This window comes from Scomber japonicus, chromosome 20, assembly GCF_027409825.1.
Source record: "Scomber japonicus isolate fScoJap1 chromosome 20, fScoJap1.pri, whole genome shotgun sequence".
Classification (NCBI taxonomy): domain Eukaryota; kingdom Metazoa; phylum Chordata; class Actinopteri; order Scombriformes; family Scombridae; genus Scomber; species Scomber japonicus.
Genome location: NC_070597.1, coordinates 1,088,494 through 1,101,419, shown reverse-complemented (window position 1 = coordinate 1,101,419; position 12,926 = coordinate 1,088,494). Strand labels below are relative to the sequence as shown.

Below are 12,926 nucleotides of genomic sequence, written 5' to 3'. Positions count from 1 at the left end.
TGTGTGTGTGTGTGTGTGTGTGTGTGTGTGTGTGTGTAACTGATCTTGTAGAAAACCAACATCAAACCAGTTACGTAATGTTCAAACACCATCAAGAAGCTTTTATTTTGAAATCGTCTCCAGTTCAATAATTTCACTTTGATGTTTAAAGACTTTATTAATTAATTAGTTTTATTTATTTATTAATTGTCTTTTATTTCCTCGGGAGCAGACAGGATATCCTGTTCAACGGTCTAATTATTGTCTTTTTATTTCATGTTATTAATGTTGAGTTTTATTTTGTAGTTTTAAATGTTTATTTTGACTTTAAGTAAACACTTAAACACATTTTATATTTATATTTATATTTTATGAACATTGTACAGAATTATTATATGTTATAATAATCATTATTATTTATAACGTATAATAATGATGACATATATTATATTGAACAAGCAGAACCCCCCCCCCCCCCCCCAGTGTAAAACAGAAGGTAACTGTTTAATTGTGATGTCTTTTTAAATCCATGTGCACTTTAAATAGTTTTTATTTATATACCAGGAAGCACTTTAATGTGTTATTAGCAGACAGAGAGTCCAGTAGTATCTTCTTCTTCTTTTAAACTATTTCTATGAGTTGTGTAAATTGTGTTTTTTATTCTAAATGATCTATATATTTATATAATAAATGAACTACTGACCAACAGTTAATAATAATTATTAAATATCTACTGAATGATTTTTATTATTTTCTATATTTAAATTGAAACTAAATTAAATTATTGTTTTAATCATGAAAATATAATAAAATAATAACTATAATGATATAATAATAATATTAACTTGTAAATGTTTCTTTTTTTTTCTTTGACGGCTAAAAAACAAAAAATTAAATAAAAGAAACACAGCGTTCGACCTTCAGCTGTGTGTGTGTGTGTGTGTGTGTGTGTGTGTGTCTGTCTCTCTCTGAGTGTGTGTGTGTGTGTCTGTCTCTCTCTGAGTGTGTGTGTGTGTGTGTGTGTGTGTGTGTGTATAATGTGTGTGTGTGTGTATAATGTGTGTGTGTGTGTGTGTGTATGTGTGTGTGTGTGTGTGTGTGTGTGTGTGTGTGTGTGTGTGTGTGTGTCTCTGAGTGCGTGTGTGTGTGTGTGTGTGTGTGTGTGTGTGTGTGTGTGTGTGTGTGTGTGTGTGTGTGTGTGTGTGTGTCTGTCTCTCTCTGAGTGTGTGTGTGTATGTGTGTGTGTGTGTGTGTGTGTGTGTGTGTGTGTGTGTGTGTGTGTGTGTGTGTGTGTGTGTGTCTGTCTCTCTCTGAGTGTGTGTGTGTGTGTGTGTCTCTCTCTGTGTGTGTGTGTGTGTATAATGTGTGTGTGCTGCTGAGGGAGTTCCCGGTGTGTCCCAGCAGAGCGGAGCAGCAGCGAGCCGACGGCGCCACCAAGAGGAAACACGGAGCAGCTGCAGCTCTCATCAATCAGCTGATCGATGGGTGGACAAAATAATAGAAACACTTAGAGAGAGAAACAGGAAGTAGTAAAATTAAGATTTGATATTTAACCCTTTAAATCATTAATAAATGTTTTAACCCTTCCTACCTTCATTCCTTCCTTCCTTCCTCCCTGCCTTCTTTCTTCCCTTCCTCTTTTCCTTTCTCCCTCCCTCGTTCCTTATTTCCTCCGTCCTTCCTTCCTTTCCTTCCTTCCATCTCTCCTCCCTCCCTCCCGACTTCTCTCCTCCCTTCCTTCTTTCCTTCCTCCCTCCTTCTTTCCTTCCTCCCTTCCTTCCCTTCCTTCCTTCCTCCCTTCCTTTCAATGAGTGTCCTATAAAGGGTTAAGAAGGAAGGAAGGAAGGTAGGGGGGAGAGAAGGAGGGAGGGAGGAAGGACAACCCTGGTAAATAAAGGTGATTATTATCTATACTATAACATACTGACTGCAGACTGAGTTTGGGTTGGGGGGGTTAGAATAGTCTTGGATCATTGATGAAGAACAAGATTCATGTTTATTATAATGAAAAGTCTATGGGAGTCATTTCTTTAACCCTTTATAGGACACTCATTGAAAGGAAGGGAGGAAGGACGGAGGGAGGAGAGAAGGAGGGAGGGATGAAGGACAGATGGAAGTAAGGAAAGGAAGGAAGGAAGGATATTTTGGGATATTTACAGAAGTTACCAAATATAATTATTTGCCCAATAAAGGGTTAAGCTGACACAACAAAAAAAATTAAAAACCTGGAAATCAATGTTGTTCTTTTCTTCTTTTATTTAGCAGGACTCTATTTGAAGGGTTAAAAGTGTGAAATGATTTCCAGAGTTGAAGGAAAAAGATTCAGCTGCTGTTAAAACTCTCTGAGACCAAACTGTCCCCATCTATACAAATATATTTGAGTTTTTCTGCATTTTAAAGAAAAATGTAATAATAAAAATCCTGCTGGATGAAAACATCTTCCTCCTCCTCCTCCTCCTCCTCCTCCTCCTCCTCCTCCTCCTCCTCCTCTTCCTCCTCCTCCTCTCCTCCTCCTCCTCCTCCTCATGTTGTCAGATTATAATAAACTCTTTTCTTTTCTTCTCACAGTTTAAATGTTGTTTTTGTATTTTTGAGATTTGAGAGTTTAAATATGAGAGAGTTTAAATATGAGAGAGTTTAAATATGAGAGAGTTTAAATATGAGAGAGTTTAAATATGAGAGAGTTTAAATATGAGAGAGTTTAAATATGAGAGAGTTTAAATATGAGAGAGTTTAAATATGAGAGAGTTTAAATATGAGAGAGTTTAAATATGAGAGAGTTTAAATATGAGAGAGTTTAAATATGAGAGAGTTTAAATATGAGAGAGTTTAAATATGAGAGAGTTTAAATATGAGAGAGTTTAAATATGAGAGAGTTTAAATATGAGAGAGTTTAAATATGAGAGAGTTTAAATATGAGAGAGTTTAAATATGAGAGAGTTTAAATATGAGAGAGTTTAAATATGAGAGAGTTTAAATATGAGAGAGTTTAAATATGAGAGAGTTTAAATATGAGAGAGTTTAAATATGAGAGAGTTTAAATATGAGAGAGTTTAAATATGAGAGAGTTTAAATATGAGAGAGTTTAAATATGAGAGAGTTTAAATATGAGAGAGTTTAAATATGAGAGAGTTTAAATATGAGAGAGTTTAAATATGAGAGAGTTTAAATATGAGAGAGTTTAAATATGAGAGAGTTTAAATATGAGAGAGTTTAAATATGAGAGAGTTTAAATATGAGAGAGTTTAAATATGAGAGAGTTTAAATATGAGAGCTCAGGAGAGGGGGGGAGACTGAAAAAGGAAGGGAGGGAGGAAGGAGAGGAGAGAGAGGAGAGAGACAGGAAGCTCAGAAATGAAAAGATGAGTTCAGATGAATAATAATGTGGGCGCTCGGCTCCCTCTGCTGGACCAACGTTCTCATCATTTCTGTTTAATTTCTGTTTTTCATTCATAATAATTAATAAAATACAGAAATTAAATTTGTTTTTTTTTAGTTTTATAAGTTATAGTTAACAATTTAACATACAGTAGGTCCAACAGAACACACAGAACCATAGGTCTCATCCACCCCTGAGAAATTAAACTTTTAACAGACTTTATAGTTTTATGCTCATCATGTGACGGCCTCTCTGTCTGTTCATTGGCTTGGTGACTTCCCTGGGTGGAGGTGGGGGCATGTCGCCTCACCTGTGGGTCTCTGGGGGGGGGGGGGGGGGGACTGGTGAAGGTGGGGACAGATCGTTGTGTCTGGGGGGGGGGGGACTGGGGATTTAAGGGCGGTCTAAACTAACCCCTAACCCTCCAGACTGAGACTTGGGTTCAGGCTTCCACCGGCCATGTTTAGTTTAGTTTATTTGGATCCCCATCAGCTGTTACCAAGGCAACAGCTGCTCTTCCTGGGGTCCATGTTAAAATAAATACAACCAATTATAATACAATTACAATATAACATAAATGCATACCTAAATAGAGTGACCCCCCCCCCTCCTTTAAAACAGTGACTTCAAACTTTGTACAATTCCATTAAAACCAGCTCATTTTAAATCATTGGTGTCAAAACACACAAATAATTGAAACAACACTATAAACAACAAACAACCAAGCAATGACACATATTAAATATTTTGCTGGCCTCCACCCAAGAATAACCTTTTATATGCTTTTTAAAACTTTCTTTATTTGCAGTGTGAATAATATAGTCTGGTAATTTGTTCCATTGAACGCTGGCTCTAGGTTTAGGAATTACAACATGACCCCTCCTCACCTGTCTTGTTTCATGGTCATGTCTGTTCCTAGAAAACATTATTCTTAGAAGGAAGGAAGGATGGAAAGAAAGAGAGAAGGAGGGAGGAAAAGTGGAAGGAAGTAAGGAGAGGAAAGAAGGAATGAGGAAGGAAGGAAGGAGGAAAAGAGAGTTTAAATATGAGACAGACAGAGAGAGCTCTCTACCTCCTGCATTCAACACTTCACACAACACCTTACACTCATCCATACACTGAACCCTAACCCTTAACATCAGCCATCACACATACTGCTTTACTTTATATAAGTTTATTATATTTTTAGTATAATCTGATTTCTATTTGACTCATTTACTGATTATTTAGTTTCAAGTTAAAATGATGTAATAATAAATTAATGTGGTATCTCATGTGTGGACTCTCTTATTGGTTTGTGACAATAATTAAAACAAACTGAAATATTAGAAACTAAAAATATAAAGAAATAAAAATACTGAATATTGTTTGGAATAAATAAAGAATAAAGAATAAAGAATAAAACTATCAGAATAAATCAGACTCACTTTAATCTGGACTTTGTCTCCATCTGCTGGTCAAACTGAGACTCAGCTCGTCTTCATCACTGAGACACAGCTCGTCTTCATCACTGAGACTCAGCTCGTCTTCGTCACTGAGACTCAGCTCGTCTTCATCACTGAGACACAGCTCGTCTTCATCACTGAGACACAGCTCGTCTTCATCACTGAGACACAGAAATAAAAAGATTAAAACATTAAAACACAAAAACAATAAGAGGAGGTATAATCAACGAGGCAAAGAAATAAAAACTATAACAACATAAAAATATAAAAATATACTAATAATAATAATAAAAGCTTCCTCTCACCTGTAGATATTTAGGAGGAAGCTTTTAGAAGTTAAAGAGAGATTTATATAAAGACTCGAGTAAAAATTAAATCTGAATATTTTTCCTTCTTCATGTTTTCTGTGTTTGTTTGTTGTTTAAAATAATTTATTAATTTATTAATATAAATATAATTAAACTATAAAACAGATTTTCTGCTGTTTCATCTAAAAACACTTTAACTATTGAAACTGACATCGAGACGATGAGACTCACGTTGGGGCGAAGCAGGAAGTCACACCTGAGGACAGGAAGTGATGTCACCTGAAACAAGACAACAGGTGAGTATCAAAATAAAACAGGAAACAGAAAAACAGAAACTTAACAGAGAGACAAACTATAAATTAAATAATAAAAACTAAACTAAACTAAAACTAGCAGTGAAATATATTTTAAATTAAATATAAAATGAACTCCAGATGAACTCAGTTTGACTTGTGTAGATCTGCAGCGTCCAGCAGGAGGCAGCAGAGACACACAAGAAGAAGAAGAAGAAGATGATTAACATGATATTAATGAAGAAGAAGAAGTTTCCAGACAGAGAACATTTAGACTGAATTATAAACTCTAATATATTCTAAATATTATATATTATAACTCAAACCAACATATTTCATCTGGAGGCTCTTTCATCATTAACGTCTAAAGCTCATCTTCATTCAAGGGCCACATACACAGCAATTAGATCTCATGTGGGCCGGATCATTAAAGAGATGGAAGGAAGGAAGGAAGGAAGGAAATAAGAAGGGAAGAAAGGAAAGACAGGAGGAAGGAAAGAATGAAGAAAGCAAAAAAGGAAGGTAGGGAAGAAAGGTAGGAACAACACACAGTAAAGGAGGGACAGATAGACAGAAGGAAGGGAGGGAGGAAAGGAGGGATGAAATAAGGAAATAAGAAGGACAGATGGAAGGAAGGAAGGAAGGACAGAAGGAAGAAAGGAAGGACAGATGGAAGGAAGGACAGATGGAAGAAAGGAAGGAAGGACAGAAGGAAGAAAGGAAGGACAGATGGAAGGAAGGAAGGACAGAAGGAAGAAAGGAAGGACAGATGGAAGGAAGGACAGATGGAAGAAAGGAAGGACAGATGGAAGAAAGGAAGGACAGAATGAAGTAAGGAAGGACAGATGGAAGAAAGGAAGGACAGAATGAAGAAAGGAAGGACAGATGGAAGGAAGGACAGATGGAAGAAAGGAAGGAAGGACAGAAGGAAGAAAGGAAGGACAGATGGAAGAAAGGAAGGACAGATGGAAGAAAGGAAGGACAGATGGAAGGAAGGAAGGACAGATGGAAGGAAGGAAGGACAGATGGAAGGAAGGACAGATGGAAGGAAGGACAGATGGAAGAAAGGAAGGAAGGACAGATGGAAGGAAGGAAGGACAGAAGGAAGAAAGGAAGGACAGATGGAAGGAAGGACAGATGGAAGAAAGGAAGGACAGAAGGAAGAAAGGAAGGAAGGACAGAAGGAAGAAAGGAAGGAAGGACAGAAGGAAGAAAGGAAGGACAGATGGAAGGAAGGACAGATGCAAGAAAGGAAGGACAGATGGAAGGAAGGAAGGACAGATGGAAGGAAGGAAGGAAGGACAGAAGGAAGAAAGGAAGGACAGATAGAAGGAAGGAAGGACAGATGGAAGGAAGGAAGGACAGATGGAAGGAAGGACAGATGGAAGAAAGGAAGGACAGAATGAAGAAAGGAAGGACAGATGGAAGGAAGGAAGGACAGATGGAAGGAAGGACAGATGGAAGAAAGGAAGGAAGGACAGAAGGACAGAAGGAAGAAAGGAAGGACAGATGGAAGGAAGGACAGAAGGAAGAAAGGAAGGAAGGACAGAAGGAAGAAAGGAAGGACAGATGGAAGAAAGGACAGAATGAAGAAAGGAAGGACAGATGGAAGGAAGGACAGATGGAAGAAAGGAAGGACAGATGGAAGAAAGGAAGGACAGATGGAAGGAAGGAAGGACAGATGGAAGGAAGGAAGGACAGATGGAAGGAAGGACAGATGGAAGGAAGGACAGATGGAAGAAAGGAAGGAAGGACAGATGGAAGGAAGGAAGGACAGAAGGAAGAAAGGAAGGACAGATGGAAGGAAGGACAGATGGAAGGAAGGACAGAAGGAAGAAAGGAAGGACAGATGGAAGGAAGGACAGATGGAAGGAAGGACAGATGGAAGAAAGGACAGATGGAAGAAAGGAAGGACAGAAGGAAGGAAGGACAGAAGGAAGAAAGGAAGGAAGGACAGAAGGAAGAAAGGAAGGAAGGAAGGAAGGTTGTTTGACCCCCCTGGTCTATGAGGTTTAAATGTCTGTGTTTTTTGGGCCGTGGTGTTTATGTTGCCATGACGACAACGGTTCCCTAACTTTAAAGGAAGTAACTTTATCATTTAAGGGATCGTTAACCTGTTAGATCTGATATCAGGTTTCATGTTTAGACTGAGAGGCTGAAAACCTTCCTGACTTTATTCATGTGAGTAAAAACTTCTCATTTCCTCTTTAACCTTCCTCCCTTCCTTTCCTTCCTTCCTTTCCTCCCTTCCTTTCCTCCCTTCCTTTCCTCCCTTCCTTTCCTTCCTTCCTTGACTCAAGGAGGGTTAAGGCTTCCCGTCACACAGCAGCTTTCAGGCTTCAGTCAATAAACACTCTGTCCTTCACTCTCTGACTCTCATACCTGCATTCATCCTTCCTTCCTTCCTTCCTTCCTTCCTCCCTTCCTTCCTTCCTTCCTTCCATCTGTCCTTCCTTCCTTTCCTTCCTGCATTCATCACCTCACGTCTCTCCTCCTCCTCTTCCTCTCCTCTCCTCCTCTTCCTCCTTCTCTCTCTCCTCCTCTCCTCCTCCTCCTCTTCCTCTCCTTTCTCCTCTTCCTTCTCCTCCTCTTCTTCTTTCTCCTCTTCCTCCTCCTCCTCTTCCACCCCCCTCCACCTCAACCCCCCCCCCCCCTCCCTCAAACAGCTGATCTGGCTTCCTGTTAAGTTCTGCATCACTTTTAAACTTCTTCTCCTCACCTATAAATCTCTTCATACCGTTGCACCCCCGTACCTAACAGACTTTCTCCTCTTCCACCCCCCCCCCACCTCAGCCCCCCCCACCCTCAAACAGCTGCACTGGCTTCCTGTTCCTCTTCATGCCGTTGCTCCCCAGTACCTAACAGACCTCCTCCATGACTACCACCCTTCACGGGACCTGCACCCCGCCGACATGGGACTTCCTTCCCCTCTTCTTTCCTCCCTCCCTCCCTCCTTACTCCTTTCTGTCCTCCCTTCCTTCCTCCCTTACTTTTTCTCCTTCCTTCCTCTTTTCCTCCCTCTCTCCTTACTCCTTTCTGTCCTCCCTTCCTTCCTCCCTTACTTTTTCTCCTTCCTTCCTCTTTTCCTCCCTCTCTCCTTACTCCTTTCTGTCCTCCCTTCCTTCCTCCCTTACTTTTTCTCCTTCCTTCCTCTTTTCCTCCCTCCCTCCTTACTCCTTTCTGTCCTCCCTTCCTTCCTCCCTTACTTTTTCTCCTTCCTTCCTCTTTTCCTCCCTCCCTCCTTACTCCTTTCTGTCCTCCCTTCCTTCCTCCCTTACTTTTTCTCCTTCCTTCCTCCTTTCCTCCCTCCCTCCTTACTCCTTTCTGTCCTCCCTTCCTTCCTCCCTTACTTTTTCTCCTTCCTTCCTCTTTCTTTCCTCCCTCCCTCCTTACTCCTTTCTGTCCTCCCTTCCTTCCTCCCTTACTTTTTCTCCTTCCTTCCTCTTTTCCTCCCTCCTCCTTTCCTTCCTTCCTCCTGTCCTTCCTTGACCTGAGGACAACAGGAGGGTTAACTCTCTGTTGGTCCTGCAGGCTTTTGCTACATGCTACGTGCTACATGCTACGTGTGCTGATTACAAACAGGAAGCAGCTGAAGGCGGGAAATCACAGGAAACAGAAACACAAGGAGGAAACATTTCAAAATAAAACAGGAAGCTGAAACACAATCAGACAGTTCAGACAGGAAGTGACAGTTCAGCAGCTTCACACCTCCGAACACAAACTAGGACAGAGGAGTCAAACTCATTCAAGAGCCTCAGACACACCAATATGATCTCATGTGGGCCGGATCATTAAAGAGATGGAAGGAAAGAAGGAAGGAAGGAAGGAAGGATGGAGGGAAGTAAGGAAGGAAATAAGAAGGGAAGGAAGGAAAGACAGGAGGAAGGAGGGAAGAAAGGTAGGAAAGAGAGATAGTGAAGGATGGACACACAGAAGGAAGGTAGGACAGATGGAAGGAAAGACAGAAGGAAGAAAGGAAGGAAGGACAGATTGAAGGAAGGACAGAAGGAAGAAAGGAATGAAGGACAGATGCTCCCCTCGGCGGGCCGTATCTCCTCCTCTCCCTCCTCCTCCTCATCTTCCTCCCCCTCCTCCTCTCCCTCCTCCTCATCTTCCTCTCCTCTTCCTCTTCCTCCTCCTCTCCTCATCTTCCTCTCCTCTTCTTCTTCCTCCTCTTCCCCTCCTCCTCCTCCTCCTCTTCCTCCACCTCTCCTCTTCCTCCTCCTCTCCCTCCTTCCTCCTCTCCTCTTCTTCCTCCTCCTCTTCCTCCTCCTCCTCCTCCTCCTCTCCTCTTCTTCTTCCTCTCCTCTTCTCTTCCTCCTCCTCTCCTCATCTTCCTCTCCTCTTCTTCTTCCTCCTCTTCCCCTCCTCCTCCTCCTCCTCTCCTCTTCCTCCTCTTCCTCTTTCTTCCTCCTCTCCTCTCTTACTCCTCATCTTCCTCCTCCTCTTCCTCCTCTTCTTCCTCTCCCTCCTCCTCCTCTCCTCATCTTCCTCTCCTCATCTTCCTCTCCTCATCTTCCTCCTCTCCCTCCTCTCCCTCCTCCTCTTCCTTTTCCTCATCCTCCTCTTCCTCCTCCTCCTCTTCTTCTTCCTCTCCCTTCTCCTCTCCTCTCCTCTTCCTCTTCCTCTTCCTCCTCCTCCTCTCCTCCCCATCCTTTCTTCCTCCTCCTCTCCTCCTCCTCCTCTTCCTCCTCCTCCTGTTCCTCTCCTCCTCCTCTTCCTCCTCCTCTTCCTCTTTCTTCCTCCTCTCCTCTCTTACTCCTCTTCTTCCTCCTCCTCTCCTCATCTTCCTCTCCTCATCTTCCTCCTCTCCTTCCTCTTCTTCCTCTCCCTCCTCCTCTTCCTTTTCCTCATCCTCCTCTTCCTCCTCCTCTTCTTCTTCCTCTCCCTTCTCCTCTCCTCTCCTCTTCCTCTTCCTCCTCCTCTTCTCCTCCTCTTCTTCTGCCTCCTCCTCCTCCCCATCCTTTCTTCCTCCTCCTCCTGTTCCTCTCCTCCTCCTCTTCCTCCTCCTCCTCTTCCTCTCCTCTCCTCCTCCTCCTCCTCCTCCTCCTCCTCCAAATCAAATCATCTGCAGACAGGAAGTCATATTTTACTTCCTCACACAGATCAGATCTCCACTTCCTGCTCAACGTGACTCTTTAGAACATTTCCTCATGTTGGGAGCTTCTGCACTACATTTCCCATGATGCCTCTGCACTGTCCCGCTCTCCCTGTGCAGCAGCAGCAGCAGCGGAGGGAGGAGAGTGGGAGGAGGAACAGGAGGAGGAGGAGGAGGAGGGAGGAGGGAGGGAGGGGAGGGAAGGAGGAGGGGGAGTTTGGGAAAGAATGTGTGGAATTCATTTCCTGTTCTGCAGCTCTGGCTCAGAGTTAGAGAGACGCTGGAGTGTGAAAACATGAAGCGGTGAAGGAGAGAAGGAGCAGCGACTCCTCGGTTCTCCTCCTGCTGCTGCTGCTGCTGCTGGATTACTGCGTTAAAGGTTCTCCTCCTCCGCCCGGACCTCCAGGCAGCGAGGGAGGAGGAGGTCCACCATGGCCGAGCCGCTGCTGAAGAGAACCTTCTCCCGGCTGAGAGGCAAAGACAGAGCGAGACGGAAGACGGAGCCCAAACTCAGCGGTGAGGACACACTGACATCTTCCTCCTCTTCCCCCTCCTCTTCTTCCTCTTCTTCTTCTTCTTCTTCTTCTTCCTCTTCCTCCTCTTCCTCCTCTTCTTCTTCTTCACGTGTGTTCAGAGGTTAGAGTTTGTGATGCAGAGTTCAGACACTGAAAGGTTCGAGACGGAAGACGGAGCCCAAACTCAGCGGTGAGGACACTCTGACATCTTACTCCTCTTCCCCCTCTTCTTCCTCTTCTTCTTCTTCCCCCTCTTCTTCTACTTCTACTCCTTCTCCTACATTATTATCTTCTTCTTCTTCTTCATGTGTGTTCAGAGGTTAGAGTTTGTGATGCAGAGTTCAGACACTCAAAGGTTCGTCTGTCTGAGCCTCAAACTAACTCCAGTGAAAACAGAAAGAAAGAAAGAAAGAAAGAAAGGAAGAAAGAAAGAAAGAGAGAAAGGAAGAAAGAGAGAAAGGAAGAAAGAGAAAGAAAGAAAGAAAGAGAAAGAAAGAAAGAAAGAAAGAAAGAAAGGAAGCAGAGTTTATTAAGGTGAGCCCAAACTCAGCGGTGAGGACACAGACATCTTCCTGACATCTTCCTCCTCTTCCTCCTCTTCTTCTTCTTCCTCCTCTTCTTCTTCTTCCTCCTCTTCTTCCTCCTCTTCTTCTTCTACTTCTACATTATTATCTTCTTCTTCTTTTTCTTCCTCCTCTTCTTCTTCTTCACGTGTGTTCAGAGGTTAGAGTTTGTGATGCAGAGTTCAGAGACTCAAAGGTTCGTCTGTCTGAGCCTCAAACTAACTCCAGTGAAGACAGAAAGAAAGAGAGAAAGAAAGAAAGAAAGAAAGAAAGGAAGCAGGGTTTATTAAGGTGAGCTCAGCTGTTCGGTGGCGTTAACGTCGCAGCTCTACTGTCACACGCAGAGTTTCAGCAGCAACCATCGATCGATGGATTGATGATCAATAAGTGACCCTAAACCCAGATCAGAGCCTCAGAGATACAGAGACTCAGAGATGTGTTTCTATGTGAGGTTAACTGTTGCTGTAGCTGCTGTAAAGGATCAATAATCATCTATCTGTAATAATAAGGTGCTATTACTAATAACTGATCAGTATTAAGTCTGATCAGTTATTGATTAATCGATCCTTTATTTTCTCAATGATTCGTTGATTGTTTCATAAAATGATGAAAACCTTAAATCAGTGTTTCCGTCTCGACTCCGAACCAAAGAAACTAAAAAACTACAAAATAAAAGCGACAAAGTGTTTGATTCAGACTCAAATGTTTCAATAAGTCGATCCATTGATTGATTGATTGATTGATTGATTGATTGATTGATTGATTGATTGATTTGAGTCTTTTTATATTCAGAAGTCTCATTTCTTCTTCTTTCTGACTCTCTGTGACAGTAAGCTGACTTCATGTCGACTTTCAACCAAACAACTAATCAATAAACAGATTAATCAATAATAATATTAATATTAATCATGAGCTGCAGCTTTAATCTCAACACTGTAAAATATAATAATTATAAATATTATTTGTCTTTATTACATTAATAAAAAGTTTACTGATAATTATTTTACACTTTAATCTGATCACAGATAGTTTTTATTGATCAGTGATCGGCTCTCTGAGCGTGTTTGGGCCCGTTGCCATGGTGACGGCGATGGTGGAGCCGCGCCGTTGCCATGGTGACGGCGGTGATGGAGCTGCATCATGACTCTAAACATGTAAACTGTTTAATGTGAACAGATTTCCTCACTGAGAGAAAGATGTTGTTCACTTCCTGTTTCCAACAGCGGCGATCCCGTGACCTTTGACCCCCGAGGTTATTACTGGAGGCAGGAGGACGGTTTGACCTCTGAGGATAATAACATGAAGTTTACTTTATTATTTAAATGTTAACGGTTCCATCAGAAACA

General features: G+C 42.0%; 2 protein-coding genes across 2 annotated transcripts in view; one reads left to right on the top strand and one right to left on the bottom strand.

The window, feature by feature from the left end:
* Positions 1–12,926, bottom strand: part of LOC128381798 (scavenger receptor cysteine-rich type 1 protein M130-like) — a 152,085-nt gene that overhangs the window by 47,065 nt on the left and 92,094 nt on the right. The window contains exon 9 of the mRNA XM_053341833.1: positions 10,535–10,540. Within this exon, the coding sequence (XP_053197808.1) occupies positions 10,535–10,540 (6 nt within the window). The remainder of the gene's footprint in view (positions 1–10,534; positions 10,541–12,926) is intronic.
* Positions 10,928–12,926, top strand: part of LOC128381583 (rho GTPase-activating protein SYDE1) — a 22,111-nt gene continuing 20,112 nt past the window's right edge. The window contains 1 exon segment of the mRNA XM_053341619.1: positions 10,928–11,018. Coding sequence (XP_053197594.1) covers positions 10,934–11,018 — 85 coding nt within the window. The 5' untranslated portion in view covers positions 10,928–10,933.